The sequence below is a fragment of the Phascolarctos cinereus genome, unplaced genomic scaffold, assembly GCF_003287225.1.
Source record: "Phascolarctos cinereus isolate Bilbo 61053 unplaced genomic scaffold, phaCin_HiC Scaffold_2;HRSCAF=192, whole genome shotgun sequence".
Taxonomy (NCBI): Eukaryota; Metazoa; Chordata; class Mammalia; order Diprotodontia; family Phascolarctidae; genus Phascolarctos; species Phascolarctos cinereus.
In genome coordinates, this window is record NW_027555625.1 from 163,391,603 (window position 1) to 163,417,282 (window position 25,680).

Genomic DNA, 25,680 nt, shown 5'->3' on the forward strand with positions numbered 1-25,680 from the left:
ACTTGGAGATGCTTTGTACTATATATAATACCCACATTTAAATATCATGGTTTAATGGATTCTTGAGGTCTGCTCTGCATTCTATTTCCATTGCTGACATTAACTAGCTCTTTGGTTTTGGGAGATCTTAGCTCTACAAACGTTATTAAAGACCTACACCATATGACAGATAATGGGACACAAAATGAAAGTCAACAGGGTCCTTGCCATCAAAGAGCTTGCAATCCAGTAGAACAGATGTGACATAGACACAAATATGGTAAATGTAGAGTGTGATGTCAGGAACGATTGATTCACAGAAAATGGTTTAAGAAAATTTGGCAAGGAGGGAGCACGTTAGGCTGGTGTTATGGGAGGGCTGGTGACAATTGATCTGCTCCTTAAAGGCAGGGAAAGATTTTCACATTGGAAGCTGAAGAGGGAAGGTGCTCCAGGCACAGAGGGTGACCTTTTATGCAAATTCCCAGAGGTAGGAGAAGGAAGATTAGATTAGAGGAGAGATAGATAGCAATTCTTCTTGGCAGAATTATAGTGAGTGAATGGAAAACACCTAGTTTTCTAGGTGTTCAGATAAGGTGCAGTTCGATGTAGTGGAAAGAGCGCTGAACCTAGAGTCAGACCACCTGGGTTCAGATTCTGTTTCTATCACTTAGTAAAATTCATAAGCATGTCCAAGTCACTTAGAACCTAGGGACCTCCATTTTATCCCCTGCAAAATGGGTCTGGGTTTGAACTAGATGACCATCCAAGACCCTTCTAACTGTAAATCTAGTAATTCAAGAATCCAGAAGCATTTAATACATTGCTTTGTGGGATGTCATCCTTTAGGTTTGATTGTTCAAAACACTGGGCTATCGTTGGGCATTGATCAAATTAAAAAGTTAAACTTTCCTTACTCTTAGCTTAAAAATACTTTAGAATGAGCTGAAAATCAAGTTAACACTGCTTCTCATTTTCCTTCAGTTAATAACTTAAAAAAAAAGAAAAAAGAAACTGATATTAGTCAAAGTATCTGTGAGAACAAAGAGATTAAACTCAAAATCTCCTTCACAAGTCTTTATGGTGAAAGAGTTTTTTTTCCTGATATTGGCATCACATTTTATTATTTTCAGCAAAGTCTCCCATTCAGAGTTGTAAGGCTCACTATTTTTTTTATGATCATTTTTACTTTTCTTGCTTCATCCTACAATCCTCAGTAGTGTCAAATGCACTGGGATTTCACTGAACAGCATGCCATAAAACAATGCATTCCGTGCTTACTGAGTGGGAGTCTACACTGGGGAATATCTTTAAGAGGCTTTCTAATGGAGAGATGGAAAAGACAAAACATGATCATTTATCGAACTTCATCACATTTCCACAAATGAAACGCTGCAGTTTTTCAACGGCAATAAAGCTGTGCTTCTGTGTGAAATATTGCAAGTCATAAATAAATCAGACATAAGCATATTGTGTCAAGCATCATTTAGATCTTATCATCTCTGCTCCTCTGAAACCTAGAAGTTCTCAACTACCTCTCAAGTCAAAATAAAATTTATAATTACGAGCTTCAGTGCCCTCCATGAATTATGCATCCTCCTCCTTCACCTAAAACAGATCAGAGAATAAGAGTTGGAAGGGACCTCAGAATCCATAAAGTACAGTCCAGTCTATACCTGAACAAGAATCTCCTCTACAGTATACACAAAAGTGATTACCTAATCTTTCTTTAAAGACCTACAATGGGGGGAGACCCATCTCCTAAGGCAATTACATTTTTGAATAGCGTTAAGTGCAATGAAATTTTTCCTTAAGCTGACCTCAAATTCTTTACAATATCATTTTACCCATTCTGTGATTTGGGATCAAATGAGTTTAATCTCTTTTTTGTATGGCAGTCAGTAATTGAGATATTCTTTCAAATGTTGGAGAGAAACTCTCATGTCTCCTTTAAGTCTTCTCCTTAGGTTAAATATCTCGGTTCTTTCAGTCCATCCTCATATGAATAACCTGGTCATTTCCCCCCTTTCAATGCCCTTTCAATATCCTTTCTGTGTGGCCTACAGAACTGAAGATAAGACTAGATATGGTTTCATCATGACAGAGTACAATGAGATTAGCTTCTTCCTGGTTTTGGCCACTACCTCTCACTTAATGCTATCTAAGATCAAATTAACTTTTTTGTCTGTTCCTTCACATTTTTGACCCATTGAGCTTATAGTCTACTAAAACCTAGAGATCTTTTAAAGATGAATTATCATCAAATATAATTCTTCCATCCTGTAGTGAGATGATTTTTTTTATGAAAGTATATGACTTTACTTTTCCCCATCTTCACTCTGCTAAAATACATTCTTTCCAACTACTTCACCACCAGGGTTTTTTTCCCCCTACATTTCCAGTCTAATTATAAACACTATTTCCCAAAAACTCTTTGACCTAGCTATCTTGACTTCCTTGTTGTTCCAAACACACACAGTTCCACTTCTTTTTTCTGTGCCTTTGTATTATCTGTCCTCCAATAGCTAGTTCACTGCCTTCCCAAACTAACTTGTATTTATTTTGTACATATCACAAATATACATACACAATACATATGCACATATTTATACATATGTACATATATGTGTTTGTTGTTGTAAAGTCATTTCACTCATGTCTGATTTTTTTGTGACTCTTTTTGGGTTTTTCTTGGCAAAGATATCAGAGTGGTTTGCCATTTCTTTCTTAGTTCATTTTACAGATGAGGAAACTGAGGCAGAGTTAAGTGACTTGCCCAGGGTCACACAGTATATATGTATACACACACCACATTGTTACTCTCCCTCCTGTCTTAGAATGTACACTCCTTTAAGGCAGGGCCTTTTATCTTTGTCTCCCTAGTGCGTAACATAGGTCCTGTCAGTGGTAGGTACCTAATAAATCCTAGCTGATTGATTAGTTTTCCTCCTCATTCAAGGATGAACATAGTTCTTTTGTTATCATGAAGGTATCTTAGAACTGCTGGGCACACTCATGCCAGCCACCACCTCCTTATCCCTCATTCACTGATTGTCAACATGAATGATCCAAAAGAATATAAGCTGCTTAGATATTAAACTGGTCTAATAATATCATGATCTCCGGAATACTGTCTTATCCTCTTTGCTAACTTCAGTATCTTCTTTACGATGTTCTTATTTCCCTGACTCCTGCCGTCACCCTCACCAAGTTCAGTATCACTTTTAAAAACTGGGTCTCTGAGTTCAACTATCTCCTGAACACCCTGTGATTTTCATCACTGTTCAGCCTCAGAGACCCACAGGACTTCAGAGCTTTTAAATTGAATGATCACCTCTAACTGCCCAACTTTCAAGGGTCTGAACACTGAAATGCCCTGCTTTCTTCACTTTCCTACAAAGCTGAAGTGGCTTTTTGGGACTAAGAAGGGTCTGCAGAAGAGGCAGGCAGGCTAGTGGATGTTGATGGCAATAGGCCTACCTGTATTCAGATAATTTCATTTGCAAGTGGTAAAAGGAAGTTTTCAATTTGATATACCAAGAGGCATGAGGATGGGGAAGGGAGATATGAATTTGGGTCACAATCATAAGAAAGGTAAGAATACAAAGAGATTGTGACTTGGCTTTCAGAGAGGCATCCTGACTTCAAGTGAGATGACTTTAGGCCACTGCAGGAGGTGGTTGTTGTCCGACTCTTCATGAACTCATTTGGGTTTTTCTTGGCAGAGATACTGGAGTGGTTTGCCATTTCCTTCTCTAGCTCATTTTACACATGAGGACCTGAGGCAAACAGGGGTAAGTGACTTGCTCAGGGTCACACAGCTAGTGCCTGAAGCCAGATTTGAAATCAGGGAAGCGAATCTTCCTGACTTCGGGCCCAGGATTCTATCTACTGTATCATCTAGCTGCTCTTCTGGCCCCGTACCCATGTTAAGCCAGCGATTATTAATCTCCTAGCTCATACGAATAGAATAAATTGAAAATGAATGGCATTCAGGTAGGTTCAGAGAAGGAGGGGATGGGGTAGATATTTAGACCAAAGAGTATTCTGTTGTGAGAAAGGTGAGGCCCTGAAACTAGATCCATTTTTCTGGACATCACAATCACATTATCCTACTGCTTCACTCTTCCTGAATTGTTTGCTTCTTGAATTTAACACCCACCCACCCCCATCACCAGGGAGGAAAAATAGGGAAAATGTTGACTTAGTACAATACAAAATCAAGCAATGTGACTTCAAAGCAACCCTCACCGATGTCGATGATTACAGGATCATAGATATGGAACTAGAGGAACCTCATGGATCACCTAATCTGAGATTCTAATTTGACAGAGGAGCCTGAGACCTAAGGAAGTTAAATGACTTGTCCCAAGGCCAAAAAGGTAGGGAGTGAAAGAGCTGGGATTTAAACTAGGCCATCTGACTCCAAAGAAGGTGACAGAAGTGAAATGACTTCTTCAAATCCACATAGCTAACAAGTGGTGTAAGAGGCACTGAAAGCCAGGACCTCTCAGAAAGGAGATTTTGGACATTAAATACAGGGGCCTATTATGCTTCTTTCAAGGTAAACACTGGGATGAAAGTGGGAAAGGATTAAGAATGGTAACACCTAAGGCAAAGAATAGTAACATTTTAGAGCTAGAAGAGACTATGGATTAATCTAAGTGGTACAAATAAGGATTATTCCCCTTCATAGATTCTCTTCCAGTTAAATCAGCTAGCAAGCACTTCCATACATTAGACTTTCTATCTCTCATCATTGTGCCTTTGCAAAGCTGGTTCCTCATGCTTGGGAATGCATTTCCTCCACATCCTGACTTTGTAGCATCTTTACCTGGTTCAGGTGCTACTTCCTAAATGAAGCCTTTCCTGCTCCTCCCAGTGTTATGACTCTTACCCTCTTGAAATGATTTTGTATATGTTTTATATTTGCTTATATGTATAAGTAGCATACTCCTTAGTATAATATAAACTCTTTGAAAAGTAGTAACTTTTATTTTTATCTTTGTATTCTCATTATCAGTCATATTGTTTTGTACATTGTAATTACATTGACGTTGAGGGGGAGGTAGATCCTCTGACCCCAGTTTAGTGTTCTTTCTCTTAAACCAACAGCTCCCCCCAAAACACATATTGGTTTCAAGAGGACCAATCATGGGGTGATGTCTAGATTCACATGTAAATTAGATTTAAGTGAGGCAGAGTTGTACAAAAACATCAGCCTCATTCTCTCTTCCAAAGTCACAGAAGTCTAGTGGCAAGACAAAAGTCAAGATGACCGGCAATAGCCCAGGATGCAGTGGATGACCTTGGTGTCTTTAATGGCTGACCAAGCTCTAAGGGATCCACAATGCATGCTTCAGTTGCCTTTATGGCTGTTGGAACCAATTATTCTCATCTTCCCATTCCACTGGGGGATGTCTTCACATGTTTGGGGAAGACATTCCCCCAACTCACCCATGGGTTTGAGTCTTGTTGGTTACGCCTGTCTGCCAACATGTTTTTGTTGTTGTTGTTGTTGTTTTAACTGAGGTGTGGCTGCTGAACATGCTACAGCTTCTTGGAGCCATAGATGAGAGCTGGGTGATAGGTAGGCATCAAAGAAGGATGAGCAGCTCTGAAAAGGGTTCGGCAAGCCCTCACACCTGAGGTGCTACTTCTCCCTGAACATGCACACTCCCCCTAGTTATCTCTAAAGCAAGATTGATAGTCGAACTCTCACTTTACATTGCCTAGAACACGCCCCCAACACTACTTCCCAGTAATTTTCACACTATTTCTTTGGGCTCCCCACTTTCCAACTCTAGCTCTCCTATATGTGTTCTCTTCCTATATTAAAATATAAGGTCCTTGAGGGGAGAGGCTGTCCTCCTTGCTTATATTTTTACCCTCAGCACTGAGCACAATGCCTGAAATACAGCAAGTTCTTAATCAATACTTTTTCATTCATTCATTCTCTCAATGTCCTTCCACAATCTGGTTCCAACATAACTTTCCAGTTTTATTCCATTCTACTACCCACCCAACTAGACTACTATCTTTTCCCAGACCTTGCCTTTTTCTTTTTCTCACTCATTTCGGTGTATGTGTGCCAGGGTTCTCCCCTACCTAGAATTCTCTTCCTTCTATCTCTTTTTCTTATAACGCATATTTTCCTTCAAGATGGCATGGTAAGGTGTTGCCTTCCAGTGCTAGAGAGGTAGCTTAATGTAGTAGTTAGAATGGTTGACCCTGGAATCAGGAAGACCTGAGTATCAGTCCTGCTTCTGAAACCTTCTAGTGTAACATGCTCTCTAGGTTAGGTTCATTTTCATGCCATGCTAATAGGAGTTGAAGAACACTTATCTAAGTTCTCAAGGATCTGGAGTTTGAGGTGGGCTTCCTAGCCCAAGATTATAAGACTGGAGGGTTTATTCAAACTGGCCAAAAGTTTGAGAGAAAGGGAGAAGCAGAGAAGGAGTTGCTGCCCCACAGCAACTAGGGCAGTGCTAAAAAGCTGAAATGGTGATGGCAGTTGGCATTATGAACTGAGTACGGAGGCTGCCCCCAACAGTCTTTGGCTTGGCTTAAATGACAAATGACTCTGTTTTCTAGAACCCTGGAGAAGCCTAGCAATGGTTACTTCTTCAGTTTCCTTCCCCTTTTATCTACCTGAATGCTATGTCAAGCAAAGCCATATGATCTGTTTTCTGGTTGTGTTTTGCCTATTTCTTAAAAACCTTTAATCCTAAATATTGTTTTTAACATGGTCGACCTCAGACAAGTACATTTCATTGTGAATAATTGTAAATGCATGCAGAACATGCAATAATACAGGCTTAAGGGGATGAAACTAATCAAGGTACACATTCTGAGACTCTCTTTTCTCTGACATTGGTGATTATTACATAGAAAAGAAATCACCTATAGAAAATATTGCTTTACGCTTTATTCTATTTTACTTCTAAAAACAACCCAATAGACATTTAAAAAAGCAGAGAGTTTTAAATTGGATCCTGGGAGATGCAACCTGTATTATAATCTCTAGATTGGCAGGCACCTCCAGTCTTGAGAGTGAGAGAGATTCAAAAAGAAGAGATGTGACTGGAGGAAACTAGAGAAGGGAGTATCATCCCTAAGCCAGCCCCAGAGGCACAAAAAGAGGTGATCTGTGAAGTTTTTGACTCTACTCCTGTTTGCTTGGGAATAGCAGGATTGAGACAGTTGGATGTTAGAGAAACACCTAAGGGTTTCACTAGCAACATGACCATTAATATGGAGAAGATCTACTTCATGTAAACTGTTAGTTCCCGCCCCTCCCAAAAAATGAAACAGTCCTTGAGACTTAATTGATCCAAGGCTCCAAATGACCATTGACATGGCTTTTAGGTTAACTAAGATATAAAAAACCCAGAGCACAATGGATTTGGGAATTCCTGCTGCTGACCAACCATGTGCCTCCCTATAGAGGCAAGGGGACCTGTACTCGGCTGAATCAGTGCTGGGTCCTTGCTGAATATCCTTTCCACTTAACTTTTAAGGAAATGGCTGTAAAGTAAATTTCTTTTATTAAATATTATGTGGTTTAAGTGTCTTATTTCACTTCAATTCACAGTCTAAAGCACTAGACCAGCCTAAGTCATTTTGATATGTGACTTAACCTCTTCCCTTTAAGACTTATTTTCCAATGGGGATAATAGTAATATAACCTACCTCATGTGATTCAGTTCTTGTGAGGATCAAATAAGATGGTTTATATAAAATGTTTTGCTCTTTACAATGTGATATAGATGACAATTATTCTTGCTAAGCTTTCTCTGATCTCACCAGATAAAAGTGACCCTTCCTTCCAGAACTTTCATAGAACACATTTTCCACATCTTTTCTTTGCACTACCACATTTTACTTAGAATCATAATTATTTTAGATATGTATTGTCCCTCCATTATACTCTAAGCTCCTTGAAAGACGGAACTATATTGTTTTTCATCTGCATACTTATCTCCAGTGCCTAGGATGCCTTACACATAGTAGGCACTTAATAAACATTTATTAAATTGAATTGTTCAATTGAGCTCTCATTTAAATCAATCTTATTAAACTTCCTAAGGCTGCAAGTCACTAAAAATTCTGTGAGTAGAGCCAATAAAAATGAAAACACCTTGTCCTCCAACTAAATCCTTGACATTTCTATAATGAAAATAAAGTGAAGACATTTCCCATGTAACATTGCCTTCACCTGTCATATGAATTAGATTGAAAGTATTTTCTTTGCTAAGACAATGGGAGAATGTTGATGTAAGATGTCAGAATCTTTAACAATGCACTATGTATTGTTACATGCGGAAAATCAAAACAAAACTCCACACTAGTTCAACTAATGCTATATTTTGAGATTGCTTCTTGAGTCAATTATTTATCTAAGAATGTTGAAATATGATAAACAAATCAAGTGATAAAACAAACAACGAATCACATTTTTAGATGTTTATTTTTTCCCCTAGTAACCATTATATATCATAGTAACCATTATATTATGCTGAATTTATGGAACATTTCTCTGCGCTACTTATAGCAATGAGATGTGCCTATGTTGAGATGAATTTATTATCTTTCCATTTCAACCTGCTCCCCTTTCTGAACACTCTTCCCCTGTCAGTAATACCACCATTCACTCTGTCTCCTCTGTTCAATTTCTCTTTGATTCTTCCCTTCTTCTCATTCCTCACATCAAATCAATGACTAACTTCTGTCATTTCTGTCCCAGCAACATCTCTCTTACTCATCTCATCTTCTCTATTACCATTGTCAATGCTCTAGTATAGACAATAATTTCCACCCACCAATAATGACCTCCTAGTAGTTCTTTCTGTACCTGCTCTCTCCTCCCTTCAAATCATTCTTTACATTGAACTTACCTTCACAGACATGCATAGATGTGATGATGTGACTCCTGTATTCAAGAATTTCCAATGGCTTCCTATTGCTTACTAAGTATAGTTCAAATAAAATAATCACTCTTTTGCCTACTATTCAAGACCCTTCATAATATAGTGCTATCCTAGTTTTCTAATTTTATTTCATTTCATTCCTTTTATGTAATTTATGTATCTGACCTACTTGACTTTCTCTATGCCCTATGTATATACTCTGCACTTTCCTTCCTCCATTCTATTCCTTCTGCCTGAATTATTTTTCCTTCCTTGTTGCCTGTTAAATTCCTATCCATCTTTTAAAATATCAATGGAAATGCCAACTACTATGAAGTTTTGACTGATGCCTCCAATAGTAATGACCTCAGATCACAAACAGCATTCTAGATTGCATTTCTCTAATGTCATTATCAATTAAGATATCAAATATTATAGTTATTTGTGCTTCTGTCCAATACCCATAATGAGTGCAGTGACTTAAATTTATCCAACTTTGTAGTTCATAAAGAATCTAGCATAATGATCTCTACATAGAAAGCACATAATGCATATTTATTCGATGAATGAATGGTGTGCTGGTGGCCATTTTTACTGGCTCTGTAAATACAAAGTTTTTTGTTGTTGTTGGGCATATAGGTTTTTTTGAGTTGATATAAATAATGATTTCTACAGATCCAATAAATAAAGCTACATGAATAGGTTAAATAAGTATGCTAACAATTTTTTTAATATTTATAAACTATCTACCATGAGAAATGAGGTCACTCAGGCAAAATGTGGGTAATCAAGAGACACTTGCAGAAATAGTGCTTGTTGTGCCAAAACTGCGCAAAAGCAGTGGTATTAGGAATATTACCAGAAAAACATATGACTAGATAAAAATTTAGACTAGCCACACAGAGAGAATGGTAGAAAATGAAAGAATAGCCTGTGTACTCTCATGAAATCCATGAAATAGATTCCATGTGAAAGAAATTCATAGGAAGGCTTGCCAGCACATTTGGTGGCTCCCCTGTGAAAGGTACATGAACAGACAGACAAAAACTGAACAGAATAAGCAGGCATTGATGGGTTGTGATGAAATCATAAATCTGTCAAAGTACAGAATGTTAATGTGGAAGGTCTCTCCATACTTTAATGAAATAAAACAAAATGACACTGGCACATTGCTCATTTAGCAATGTGAAAATTCCCAAAATCAAAATTGGGAGAAGTATATTTAACCAAAGCCAAAAATGCAAGCATCTCTGGTTGTCATATTGCTGAGTGAAAAATGTTAATTTGCAGTCATGAAGCTCTGTTGTGAAATTAATACAAAAGAAGAAATAAGGCCATAACTTTAATATTGCTAATACACTTTTCTTCAGAAAGTTAATAATGCAAATTAGATAAATGATGGACTAAATCGAGGAAGAAAAAAATAGAAAAAGGCACAGACCTTTTTCCAACTGAAAATTCTTTATCAGAGCTCTTACCCTATTTCCTCTCTTCTTTACAATATATGTCCTCACTAAAGCAATCAGACAACAGCAGAATAACAGAAACAGCAACATTTTCCCACATCCACTAGAAAAATGCTTTCTGAATTACTAAAAACTTGATGAACTGTATAGACTGAAGGTTCAAACTCTTTACTACATTTCCTTCTTGGCAACATTTTTGGCACAAAGAAAAAGTCCTTCTGGGGGATTATATAAAAAGGGGCTCTGTACCTAGACCAAGAGAAGGTAGCATGTATATTGAAGCCTAACCTTACTGCTGTTGCTCCATTCTCCAAATCAGATCACTAGAGGTCATGCTGTGGAGGAGTTAGGTCATTGAGCTCTGAGCTCTCTGAACCATTTATCCTCATTTTCACTCTGGTTATTTTCGGTCATACCTACTATTATTGCTGTGTTACCACTCCTCTAAATATATTGTCTCCGTTTGTTGTGTTTTAAGCTCCTTAAGGGCAGAAACTGCCTCACCTCAGTAATTGAATCCCCAGTATGTAGGAGATTGGCACATGTAGTATTTGGCACATAGTAAGGGCTTAAAAATGCTTTTTTCACTTTTCATTCAAATTGTTTACTGTGTGTAAGGTGCTGGGGATCTAGAAATGAAACATGACACAATCTTTGCCCTCAAGGAGCTTGCAATCAATTATGTAGGTTAAAAATGTATGTCACTAATTATAGAATAAGGTAGAGAACGATAGAGAAAGGGCTGGATCAGACATAGTGTTCTGAGAAAATGTGAGGAGGAAGAGATCTTTTACCTCGTGGTGGTCCCACTTCATGATAACCATACTGGGCTTTACTAGGGTGTTATGGCCCTATACTATAAAACCATATCATGATAAGTTACAAAATAAGAAATAGAAGAAGAATTTACTTCCTCCTACTTCGTTTAAAAAAATGAGTACTCTAATAATTTACAATGTTTTGAAATATTTATTTTATGGGTCTACAAAAACATCTTTCCAAATAAACTAGATGAATTAGAGAAATAGAAATTTTAAAAAGAAGAGTTAGTCTTAAAAGTAAATGAAGTATCTTTGCAGTAATCTTTTACTGTCAAACAAATATAGCTAAGTGAATCTGATCTAGACATCAACTACAATAGTCTTGAGTGTACTAACCATTCAGTTTCTTAAAAGACACAATATTTTACCTAAAACATTGGTTGTCAGTTAATTTTATTCCAAACCTATTGTCATGCTACATTTGTTTAGCAGTCTGGAATGTGAATGACTTGGGGAAGAGAGAGTTTTGAGAGTTCCCAAGTGGAGGTGTTATACAACAGAAGCATGCATCAACATTTGTTAAAAATAAATTCTGGAAAAGTGATCTGAGCCCTTTTGTTTAGTCTTATTCACATAAAAGTGCTGGCATTGGAGGTAGAGGACCTAATTTCAAATATCAACTCTGTTACTATCAGAGCAACCTCGGATAAATCACTCATCCCATCTAATCTTTAGCATACTCATCTATAAAATGAATGGGTTAGATTAGATCAAAGGTCCTTAACCTGGTGAAGGGGTCCCTGAATAGATTTCAAGGGGTATGTGAAGCTGGATGAGAAGAAAAATGCATCTTTATTTCAATAAAATTGGTTTCTTTTATAATTGTTTTTTTTAATATTCCATGCACTTAAAAATATTATTCTATAAAGTTTCATAGGTGCCACAAAATTGACAAAGGAGTCCATGGCACAATAAGGTTAAGACTCTCTAGGAGGCAGCAAGGTGGCACAGTGGATAGAGCACCAGCCCTGGAGTCAGGGGCACCTTACTTTAAATATAGCCTCAGACACTTACTAGCTGAGTGACGCTGGGCAAGTCAGTTAACCCCTATTGCCTTAAAAAAAAAATAGATGACTTCTTAAATCTGTTTAAGATCTAAATCTATAATCCTGTAATGATTATGATCACAATTACAATAGTAAAAAAAAATGAATGAAAGAGGTTTGGAGTAGTCTAAAGTCTTGTCTGTGACTGCCAGGTAGTAGGCACTTAGTAAATGTTTGCCAATTGATTTACTTATTGATGTGCATCCCAGTTACTTTTTAGGATCTAAAATTATTGCCTCTGGACACATCTCTATAAAAACAAAAAAAGACATACAAGAACCTACTAATGCTTGGTAAACATAAAGTTTTGAGTTCCTAATTTTTAATACTCTCATTAAGCTACTCCATTTCTTGTTTTTGAGGGTTTCTCATAGTGAGCTAAAATGTGATGTATCTATGTTTTATTTTCTTCTTTTCTCTTAGGTATACATATGGATATGGATGAAGATATGTATATCCATATCTACATTTATATCTATATTTTTTCCTTTGCAAAACTCTTCAATATAAATAGCTCACATTGAATGAACAACCAAGCAGATTCCTGTGCCCCATGGGGCAAGGATAAATATAAGTATTTATTAAGTATCTACAGTCAAAAGAAAGCATGAGAACTTTCAAAATACAGTGTTCTATGACAGAACAATTTGGGGGGAAAAAAATCACACCTTAATATGCACTCCATGATTGAGCCTTCGGGGACTGCTGAAGTCTGATTCCATTTGCTTTGAAGATCTAGTGAAAACAGAGCTCAGACTTGCTAAGTCAAAAACACTCTGGCACACAAATGCCATCTTTAACCCCTTTAAATAGTTGACATGAATAATGCTACTTTGTAAGAATATATATAGCCTTATCCTTATTGTGGCACCCATTTGGTCAAAGAGTACATGGTGTTGAGACTTTCCCACAGATTCTAGGTGTTTCTGCTGGGGAAACTCACACCTCTCACATAGAAAAGCATGCATGGCTTCCTATCCTTGTCTCCAAATGTTGTTACGTTCTCATTGTACAGGTAAAAGCCTTTACGTTGCTTTTTTGTCCATATATTCATTTCTGAAATTGACAGGAATGCCAATGTCAAAAGATTGACCAGTAGAATATGCCATTCAGGAATATCTATTACCTTGGCCTTTATAGATCATCTACCAAATCGTACTGGGCTGGTCAACTGTTTTCCAGGCCTAGTCATTTGCTAAACCCTTATGAGAATTTTATAGTATTTTTCTTCCATTCAATAATCAGAGATCACAGAAAACAAGGACCAATACAGTGATATTGGGTTAATCACCCAGGGCTCTATTAATAAAAGCCATAGCTTTTAGTGTTTTGAAAGGTCATGAAACTGTAAAATATGACCTGACAAATATTTTACCACTGGCACATTTTCACAGGTTTCTGTGCCTATCAAAGAAAAAGACAAGATGTGGCTTGGCTATATATAACAGGATTCATTCCCACAAAGGAGGTAGGAAAAGCCAGAGCTTTTAAATCTTTTTTTTCTTTCTGTATTAGTTAAGTATAGTTTTTTTTCCTTGATCCTGACACTTTTTAATGAGTTAGTTCTATGTATCTTTGGCCCGAATGTTCCAAAAAACCTGTCTTTTATGTATGATGATTCTATGTACTAAAATAATGGGGCAGCTAGGTGGCTCAGTGGATAGAGTGCAGGGTCTACAGACAGGACGACTTATCTTTCTAAGTTGAAATCTGGCTCAGATGCTTACTATCTATGTGATCCTAGGCAAGCCACTTAACCCTCCTGGCCTCAGTTTCCTCATCTGTAAAATAAGCTGGAGAAGGAAAGAGCAAACCACTCTGGCATCTTTTGCTAAGAAAACCCCAAATGGGGTCATGAAGAGTTGGACATAACTGAAAAACAACTGAACAAAAAGTAAAGAATGGGTTGTATTTGAAGTAATAGAGACACTAGTATCTTCAACAAAATTTAAATCTGAACATTAGCTACATTAGAGGGTTTTCCTGGTGATAAAATATACAATTTGTAGCCCACACTCTACCATCATCAATACACTGGGATATTAGTGTGCTAAATAGATCCCCAAGTAAGCTCGTTAGTTGTTCCTAATAGTAGCTCTGGGAATACAGTGGTATTCAACATTTTCCTTAAAACACTAATATAATTATAAAATATATTTATATTCAATGAGGAAGCACTTATTAATAACCTACAAAGGCACTAAATTTCCGAAGACAAGATAGTTACTGACCTCAAGGAGCTGACATTCTTTTGAAGGAATACTGCCTTCTCACAACAAGTATTTTCATCCACATTTTACAGATGAGATTTTTGAGGCTCAAACAGATTAAGTGACTTAATAATGGTCAATGAAGCATTGATTAAAGGAACTCCATTAAGAAAGCTACCTCCACCAATGTGGAACTGAAAATGTTCTTCCATTTGGAATGGGTCAGAATCAGGCTGAAACCAAGGTTTTCCTGACACCTTTGTCAAATTTCCCTCCAGTAGTGATACAGTTCAAGTAGGACTTCGGTCCCTGAGACATTTTTCATGTATTATTGTGTTATAATGGGAGCTAGGCATGTGTCTTATTGCCCTACTCAATTATAAACTCCATAAGGCAGTCTTATCTATACTTTATAGTTTCTCTAATCATATGGATATAAGGAGATTCATAAATATTTATTGAAATTAGTTGAATTGTTCAGCAATGTAAAAAGTAATCAAAATATTTCAAAACATCCTTAAAGAAATGATGTCTTTTTTCCCCCACTGGCATATAATTTTGATTGAATAATGAATGGACAAAATAGCTCCTTCCTCAAACTTTCATAAAAAACAACAACAAACAAATGCATTTTTGAAGAGATACTAGAATCTTAAACAAAATTAAAAATAACTTCTCAAATTACATCACTTACCAAGAAGAAGCTTTTTTAAAAAAATTTTCTAGCTAGACTGTTTTACATTACCATTACTGTTTGATCACATATCTTTGACTTTTGTGTCATCATTTAAAACCCTTTTTAAATCCTAAGAAACAACTCTCTGAGATCTTTTTTTATTACTTTACATCTTACTAATACCTTTTGCTTTTCCACCTTATTCATTTCTATCTCTTCTTCATTTTTTACTCAGCAAGAATTTTTTTGTAACAAATAATTTTTTGAAAGAAAGTGGGAAAAAAGCAGTTTTGTAAAAACAGCCAATAATACAACCTAATCTGACTGTATATGCTATGTCCCACACCCATAATCATCCCCCCTCCCACCGCTACAGGGAGGTAGATTTTCTCATCATTAAACATTTTCTAAGCCTTTCCAATTAAGATTTATTAAGTACTTAATGAGTGCAATGCACTTTTTTCATTCCAATAATGCTGCATACTTTATCATAAGCACTTACAGTATGTACTTCTAATTTGATAATCCACTAGGATACAAGTGAATCAGGTATGATTCCTAAAATTCCAAATTTTAGCTATATTTTGGTTAGGAAAGGTATTTTAAATTGTCTCTCATCCTAATAAAATTTGAATAAGGAAACCAAAACCATTCAGTGGCAGGCTTTCAAAATTAAATACATGCCTCTGCATTACTTGCTTTGATTTTCCCATCTATTATCTATTCTGCCAACCAAACTGTCTGCACCTAATTCTCTATGACAAAATGTTTGATAAATGCACACTACTCATTAATATGCAGAGAACAGTCTTGTATTCAAATTGAGATGCTACAAAACAAATCAACAATTCAGTTCAAAAAACACTTAATAAACTCTTAATTTGTGTAAGGCACTGGGAACGTGAAGACAAAAATTAGCTGTCCTGTCCTCAAGGAACTTTCATACAATATACATGGATAAGAATAAAGTAGTGATGATTGTAAACCAATGGTATGGGGGTTAGGGGGACAGAAAATAAATTTTTGTTATTTTTTTAATAAAGAGGTAGGATTGCACAGTTATGAAATGTTACATGTACTTTTAGATGTGAGCACTTTAGTTTTGCTTAATTCTCTTACTTTGTCACAAAAGACCTGGAGGAAGATGGGGGTGGGGTGCAATCTATAAAAGTTTCTAATGTCAAAACAAAACATCAATAAGACAACAAAAAAGTGGAAGGAAGGAAGGAAGGAAGGAAGGAAGGAAGGAAGGAAGGAAGGAAGGAAGGAAGGAAGGAAGGAAGGAAGGAAGGAAGGAAGGAAGGAAGGAAGGAAGGAAGGAAGACAGATTTTATCTGATTACAGCACACACATAGCAGTTTCAGAACACTGCTGTCTAACTCAGGATTCTAAATAATTAGGCATGTAGATATTATTCAGATGGCTGTGTTATAGATTTAGGTATTCCCTTTACTGAGATAGATCACAATAACCCATGCTTTTGCATTTTTTGTGATTCTTGTCTAAGTCTTCACATAAACCCTTCAAATCCATAGGTAAAAGCATGAAAAAATGATGGTAGGCAGTAGAGGACTGCAAATGAAATCATGTCATAATTCCAATGTGGACCTCAAAACTTAAGAATATAGCATTTTGAAGGAAAATAGTAAGATGTTAGGCAGAGAAGAAGAAACAAATTAAAAGGTTAGGGTTAGAAGGCTTGGGAAGGCTCAGACAAGTGAGTCTGTTGATTGATGTGCCTTGTAATGGAGATTCAGATAATGAAATAAAAGCAGCATTTAAGAATTTCAGGCTGAGGACACATTGCTATGGCAACACGCTCTGTAGGGAATGTGTATAAGAAAATAAGATTCACTTGACTATGCCTTCAAATGAACACCTATACTTTAGCAAAACAATTCAACATAATATTGCAACTTCTACCAATGCATTGAGGCCCTAAGATGTTATAAAAGTTCTAGATCTCCCAATCTTTCCAGTATTTTAAACGTCTCTAATCTGACTTGATCGGGTAGATTGTATGCCATTTTGGCATATCTATATTGATGGCACATTGATCTGTCCTGTGAGGATTTATAAAGTTTTTTTTTTCATATACAAAATCCTTTAGTCCAGATCCTATGTAGAAATTATCACATGCAATCTACAACCACATATACCTTCTATAGTTTGTCCCAAATCACATGAAGACAAAGTTATTAGTATTAAAGGATCACAAGATTTTAGAACTGAAAGAGACCTTAAAAATCCTCTAGCCTAACCTTTTCATTTTACAGAAGAGGAAACAGAAGCTCATATATAAAGTATCATCCATTCTATGCAGTAGAATTGTACATAAAATATTACATCTTCTTCATACTAACTTCGATTTACAAAAATAATATTCACATTCTAAGTGCAAGTTTAGAGGATCCCAGAGAGACAGATGACATTCTATTTTAATCAATTGACTAGCGTCTTGATGACCAGTGTCATTGACATACACCAAAATTCACAAAGACCAAGGCTACTGGTACTATACTGAAATGCTGCTATTAAGCATCAAGACCACAGTATCGTAGACTTAGAAATAGGAAGGATTACACAGACTGTGCGATCAAACCCCCTCATGTTACCAGTGAGGAAACTGAGGCCTAGAGAGATTCAGTATCTTGCTCAACGTCATACAGGTTAGTAAGTAGCAGAAGCAGCATTCCAATCCAGGTCCTCTTTCCATTATACCACACTGCCTTAATGTAGTTTGATTCTCTAAGGGAATTTTGTTGTGGACTAGTTTCAGTTGTAGCCAACTCTTCGTGACCCCATATTTGTGGTTTTTGTTTGTTTGTTTGCTTTGTTTTGTTTTTTTGGTAAAGATACTGGAGTGGTTTGCCACTTCCTTCTCCAGGCCATTTTATGGATAAGGAAACTGAACAAATGGGTTTAAGTGATTTTTCCCGGGGTCACACAGCTAGTAAATGTCTGAGACTAGATTTGAACTCAGGAAGATGAGTCTTTCTGACTCCAAGCCCGGCACTTTACCACAGCCCCACCTAAGGGAAAGGCATTGTCTAATATCCCAAACTAGGACCTAGAGGTAATAGCTAAATAAGATAAGTAATGAATATGACATGATAACTTAAATCAACGTTTGTTCCCCCTTGTTCTTCATAATATTGGAATACTCTACTCAAGATGTGTCAAAAATGCAGGCTGCAACACTCTCTCGTGTAACCAGAACTAGATTTATATGTAATTCTACAATTTAAATATAATTAAACAAATACAAATATAATAGGACATAGATAATCTTAATATGTGGTTTTCTAAGTGAATATGTGGCCAGTAGGCATCCTTGGGTATGGTTCAGTGGTGCCATTTTTATGTGAGTTTGTCAACACTGATCTACCCCCTAACCTTCAGAAAAAATATATAATCTTGGGGTATCAAAAGTTGACTTTGAACCCAGGTCCCTTGACTCTAAAGCCAGAGCTCTTTGTACCATATCATACTATTACTATCCACCTATAGTGTCCTCCTTCTTTTCCCTACTTCATGGATCACTATGTATCAAAATCCTTGGGTCCTTCTCATCTCTGATGGAATGCTTCCTCCATGAAGTATTCACTCATCTCCTAATCTGGATGAAAATTCAGACCTCCTCTAAAGTGCTCACATTTATTTTTATGCTGGTTTACCAGCACCACCACTTGCACCCAAAATATAAATTCCTTGAAGGGAGGGACAATATTTTAGTTGTCTTTCTGTCAGCTGCAGTACCAAGCACAGTGTCTTGCATATAGTACAGTTGCAACAAATATTTGTTGAACAAATTAGTTTTTTGATTTGTATGTACAAATGAACAAAGCTATAAAAGGTATGCACACAATCTGGTGGGATTATAAACAGTTTAACTGCGTATGAATGTCCCCTCTGTAAATCATGGACTCTATATTAGTAAATTAACTGTAATTTAATTAGACAAATAAAACAGTTGATTAATTTTCTATTTTGCCTCTTAAGCTGTTCACATTCGGCATTTATGCACTGCTTGAATAATTTCTTTACATATCTTAATTTCATTTGAGCCTAACAACAATATAAAGTAGTTATGATGATGGTGATGATGATAATAGGTAGCATGTTTATAGCACTTTAAAGTTTACAAAGCAATCTATTAATATTATATCATTTTATATGTATAGGAATTATCATTACTCCCAATTAATTAGGGCTCAGAGGAGAGTAACTTCCCCAGGGTAACACAGAGCTAATAAATATCGAAAGTGAGATTTGAACCCTTTTTTTTTCCTGGCTCCAAGTCAAGTATTTTATTCATTACATCATGTTGCCTCTCTTTACATCTTTATTTTTTTTCTTTTCTTTTCTTTTCTTTTTTTGCTAGGCAATGGGGTTAAGTGACTTGCCCAGCGTCACACAGCTAGTAAGTGTTATGTGTCTGAAGCGGGATTTGAACTCAGGTCCTCCTGAATCCAGGGCCAGTGCTCTATCCACTATGCCACCTAGCTGCCCCTCTCTTTAAATCTTTAAAGTCAAATATATATTTTATTCAAAAAAACCAAACACAAAGTAGAATATAAAAAGAAAATCTAAGGTTATTTACTCCACTGATGTACTAAAGGAAATAATATAGAAGTATGTTTTAGAGTAGAAAAAAATCTATCTCAACAATATCTTAAAATAAAAGCACAGAATATTAGAGTTGGAAGGGGCCCTAGGCATCACCTCCTTCTACCCTATCTCAAACTGAGAAACTGGGAACTAGGATAATGAAGTGATTTGCCTAAAGTAATAAAGCTGCCATGTTCCAGAGCCCAAACTCAGGTCTTCTGAATCCCAGTCCTAGTGTTCTTCCCTTACACCATGGGGCTTTTCTAGGTTTTAGTTCTTGTAGAAGGATATCATGAAATGTTATTAATTATAATTGAAATTAATATAAAAATTTAAGTTTACTAAGTATTAAACTTACAACTATTCTATGAAGTAGGTGATATTAATATTACTATTATGAGTTTATAAATGAGGAAATAAAGTCAGAAGCTGAATGACTTATTCAACTAATTGATATCAGAAGAGAACTTGAATCCAAGGCCAATATTTTTTTTTCTTTTCTAACAAGTTATCATCACACTTAAATGTTTAAATTTGAATCATAAAAAGTAACATAAAGACTCAAAATAGTTTTATCAAAATGTAATAATGAATATTGCTCAAATGAGCCTTTTCTCTTTTTATAACTGCCAACGAATTTTTTTTTTGAGGCAATTGGGGTTAAGTAACTTGCCCAGGGTCACACAGCTAGCAAGTGTCAAGTGTTTGGTCTGAGGCCAGATTTGAACTCAGGTCCTCCTGACTTCAGGAACAGCGCTCTATCCACTGTGCCACCTGGCTGCACCCTGACTAAGAATTATTAACCAAATACATGACAATGGAAACTGATGGGAAAGGAATCCCTAGTAATAGGGTAACTATCTTATCATTATTACATATATAACACTGGCACAGGATACTTTTTGTTTTGTTTTGTTTTGTTTATATGAGGCAATTGGGGTTAAGTGACTTGCCAGAGTCACACAGCTACTGAGTGTTATGTGTCTGAGGTCACATTTGAACTCAGGTCCTCCAGACTCCAAGGCTGGCACTCTATCCACTGTGCCACCTAGCTGACCCCACAGGATACTTTTTACTGAGTAGAAAGCCATACAAGAATGAGGATTCTTGACTCATAATGTTTCAGAGCAATTAAATAAAAGCAACAGTCACCATCCACTGTAAATCATTCATCTCAGCTGTTCACTGTATATCATGGAACCCAATTCCACTTTCTGCCTCATCACCTCTCTCTGAGACTGCTGCAATACTCTCCTGATTGGTCTTTTCCTTTCAGCCTCTCCTCTCTTCAATCTATCCCCCTTTCCAAAGCACAAGTCTGATCCTGAATCTTGTTTCCCTCTTGCCCCTCAGATACAATACAAATTCCTCATATTGCCATATAAAACACTTTACAATCTTGCCCCAGCCTACCTCTCCAGACTTTTTGTACATTTCTCCCCCCTTCACTGACACTATATTCCAAATAAATAGTTCCATTTGCTATTCTCCAAACTCAATATTCCTTTTTCTGCCTCCACAACTTTGTCCTATTCCCTACTTAGAACTGTCTCCCTCTGCAAATTGTCTTGGATTTTCTTCTCTGAGCACTATTCCCTGGTAGAATGTAGATTCCTTGAGGGGGAGGATGGATTATCTTTGCATTGTCAGAGATTAATCTGTTGTTTAGTTGTTTTTCAGTCGTGTCTAACCCTTTGTGACCCCATTTGGAATTTTCTTGGCAAAGATACTGAAGTTTGCCATTTACTTCTCCAGCTCATTTTGAGGATAAGGAAACTGAGGCAAACAGGGTTAAATGACTTGCCTAGGATCACATGGCTAGGAAGTGTCTGAGATTGGACTGAACTCAGGAAAATGAGTCTTTCTGACTGGCACGCTATTCACTGAGCCACCTAGCTGCCCAACCAGAGATTAATACAGTTTCTAAAACATAATGAGGCACACAAAAAAATTAAACTGTTGCCACATTTCCCACCTCTGTAAGTGGTTTTCTACTCTATTTGGAAAAGGTAGTAATTGGTCACTGTCTGCAAAGTTCATTAGTGTCTGGTTTACCCTATCCTTCTAAACATAAACTATTAAAGGAGATGTAAAATCAGATTGGGCCTGTCTATGACATGCAAGATCCCCCAAAGGGAGGCTATTCATTGTGTGCTTTCACTTCTTGTCTTTTTGGAACATTTACAATCTATGACACAAAGGTTGATATCATGCCAATAGCAATGATTATTTGGGTAGGTTTCTGCCTTCTATGCAAGGCTGTTCATTTTGCCCTTTATGCTGAGCAGTCCTATTTATCCTGTCCCAATTCTCTGATATCTTCTTGTCTTTTCATGGTGTTTAAAAACTAATTGCCAGTGGTGGAGTGAATTCATTAGCTAATTCTCTTAAGGCTCTGAGATCCACATTAGGCAGACTTGGAGATTTGTGTATATCTCCATCTTTCCAAGTGTTCCAGCCTCTTGCTTTTCAGTCAATAGCCATATTGACAATGCCTTAATTACTTTTGGGGTGCACATACCTCTTCTCATTTTCTTTGTGTTCTTGGGGAGGAACAATTTACCCATCAGATCAGTGGTTCAGTCATTTGGAGTCATTTCTCTTTTCTCTGTGAACTACAGCTCTCTGGGATTTATTTTTCCCTTTAGACAGAGGATAAATTATAATTATATAAATTGATCCCTTTGAAAAAAGTAAATTGGAAAAGCCAAAGATGGTGAAATTGAATATCCAGGTTTGTTGTAGTAATAATTCAAAGGTAAAAATGACCTGCATAGTTGGCTGGCACAAAGTTTTCATATTTTATACTAGGAACTTGAGAAATATAACAGGGTTATTTCGGGGAAAAAATCACTTTGTAACTAAAATTACATATATATAGTGTTCAGCAAACTTGTAAGTTCAGCAAACTTGTAAGTTCAACAGACACTTCTGGATTAGCCTCAGTGTATAAGACCAAGGAAGAATCATCCTTAAAATATAAATAGCAAAACCATTGGCTCTGAATTTTCAAGTAATATTAGCCTTTTTTTTAAACAAGTTATCTAAGTCTAAGCATTTAGGTATTTAGCCATCTTTCTGTTTCTCAGTTTTATCAAGATTTTGGCCTTTAAGCTTCTTACTTTCTTTCTTCTCCCTCCACAGGGATTGTAAATTTTAATGTCTGAAACTTTTTTTCTCTTGTTTTAATTTTTTTTTCTCTTAAAGACCAGTCTTATCCCCAAATCACTCTGGTCCCAGACCAAGGCCTACTTGGTCACTGCATGGGCCTGATTGGCTTAGAATGAATGCAAATAAAAATCATTTCTGTTTCCACCAGAAACCCAGAGGGTCTTCCCCTCCCAAATCTATTTTTTTTTCAAAGAGGCCATTCTTTGCCTCATTTTTATTAAGCCTTAATCACTGAATGAGCACTGCCTCAGTCAAACTGAGTCCTCTTAAAGACCTTAGCTCGAAAAGACCAAAGGCCCCCACTGCATCCTGGGACATCTCTAGTAGTCCTGATCCATATCTTGCCACTAGACCCAGCTGGTTCTAGAGGAAAAAATGAGTCTGGTGACTTTGCACAGCCCTCCCTCACTTAAATCCAATTTTCCTGCAAGTCATGGCATCACCTTCGTGATGTCATAGTCCTCTTCTAGAACAAAGGACAAACAGAAACCTTTATCAAGGTTAGAATCTATGTGAAGTAATTTAAGGTCTCCCCCCCATCTATATTCATTTGTGAATTATATACTCATCTTTATAATGTTCCCTACCCAGTACTATTTTGAAACAAAATAATTAGGCACTGGACAGGTTATTAAGAGAACTATAGTTTTGTTGTTTGTTTTGTTTTGTTTTTCTATGAGGCAGCTTTTAGAACTTATAACTCAACCATCTAGCAACAGTCATTTTGGGTTGATCCTGTCTTAAGAAGCAACATAGAATCACTCAGTGTTTTTCCAACTGTCATCAGTCTGAGACCATGAGAGGAGTGGGCTTTCCATCTATATATAGTGAATAAAACCATATATAGCCAATTTAATGTTTAAAAACAGAATTTGGACTGATTTTTCTTTAAGTGAATTTGAACAGATGGACCAAGAAATAGCATGGTACAAGGAAAGAACATAAGATTTGGAATCAGAAGACCTGGATTCATATCCTTCTTCTCTATTACTACTTGTGTGACCTTTTGCAAGATACTTAACCTCTGTAGGCCCTAGTGTTTTTATCTGTAAAATGAGGAGGCTGGGCTCAATAGCCTCCGAAATCCCTTTTGGCTTTAAGCTATGATCTTATGATCCTATAAACTATTCAATGTATCTATACAAGAAAGGCTAGATAGGAATAATGTATCAAAATATGTATATATTACATACAAATACAATATATGCTATATGCATTGTTCTCACTTTCTCTCTAATTCTTTTCTTTCTTATCCCTATCATTGGTGATCAGTATTTCTTCATATTTTCTGGCCAAAAGTTGTCGAACAGGAAAAAGAAATTCCTTACCACTCAGATTTATTAAGGTCATATTCATGTTGCATAAACTTTTTGCGGGGAAACAGATTAGGAAATAGTATTAGTGACCTACCGAGATCCTTAAAATTATTTGCTGGAATTTTTGGAACTAGGTTTATATCATTACTTTTATGAAATCTGCTTTCAAATGACAGACAGCAATAAGAAAAAGATAAATTTGGGCAGATTGGACTTACAATTGATCTGATGTTATTTTCTTTTGCCAACTTCAGGGAAGACTTATAGCAATTTGCAAGGTCTTCTTTATGGGAATCACTGATGTGACCCCTGGCTATGGGTCCCACAGTGTGGATGACATCTGTGAATATAAAAGTAAAAAAAAAAATTATTACACATAATCTGTCAGGTAGATTTTTTTTCCTTAAGCAATTTTTTTTTCTTGATGTCTAGAAACAAGCAAAGTAGGAACTATAAAAGATGACCAGGTTTCCATTGTAAGATTTTTGATAGCAAACTCTCCCATGTAATTCCCTACGTAGCTGATAATTGTGAAAAGGAATTTACCATTACTAAAATGTTTCACAGCTATTGGTCAGACCCAAGTGGTCATAAGAGGTACATAATTGGCACCCTAGCAAAAGACAAATCATCTGTGGGAGATAAACTGAGAAATAATTACCTGCAAAATGAGAATTGTGAACTAACACAGGAAGGCTTCCAAAGCCAGATATCATAACTTTTTTCTTTAAATAAGGCTACAGTTACATTGTATGCAAAATATTTTTATAAACATTTTTGCCAATAGGCAGGAATTTATTTAAATATCCAAAAATTATTTGTGGATAAGAATTGGAATAAAAGAAGTCTTCCAAGATACATAGGAATGGAAAAGTGGTGAGTCAGTTATTTAGTGAGTGGAATAACAGGTTAAATATTGAACTGGAAGTCATGAAATGTTAAAAGAACCAAAAGAAGGCCTTGAGCACAAAAGATGACCCTTAGTGTAGGATCTATGGAGAAACACGAACAAGAACTGCATAGGATAATTTGCAGTCTGTACTAGTGGAAGAAGTACTCATATCAATGAAATAACAGATCTATAAAAGTATTGAAGGGTAATTTCTAACTGTCCTCAAATTAAACAAAAAAGTCCTACTGTGAAGAATGATTTTTATATATTCTAAATGTCCTCTAACTTTCTAATAAGTTGATAAGTTAGATAGGGTATTTCTTGTTCATTCTTTTTAACCAAACTCAATTCAACAAAACTTTGTTGAGGACCTACTATGTGCAAGGAATTGAGCTAGAATCAGGGGCCATAAAGATGAAAAAAAAATTATATGGTTCTTGAACTCAAGGAATATATAACCTAATAAGGCATAAAACATGCACATAAATAAATGTGATACCAATTAGAATATTAAATCCAAAAGAAAGATGAAGAAAACTGTTACGAGAAAATTTATCCCACGTTACAATTTTTAAAAAGCCAC

The 25,680-nt window shown here is 36.3% G+C and overlaps 1 protein-coding gene across 6 annotated transcripts in view; it reads right to left on the bottom strand.

Moving 5' to 3' along the window:
- The window catches only part of MACROD2 (mono-ADP ribosylhydrolase 2), a 2,138,630-nt gene that overhangs the window by 952,528 nt on the left and 1,160,422 nt on the right, over positions 1-25,680 (bottom strand). For all 6 annotated transcript variants that reach the window (XM_078149709.1, XM_078149711.1, XM_078149710.1 and 3 more), the window contains exon 6: positions 24,424-24,545. In XM_078149709.1, the coding sequence (XP_078005835.1) occupies positions 24,424-24,545 (122 nt within the window). The remainder of the gene's footprint in view (positions 1-24,423; positions 24,546-25,680) is intronic.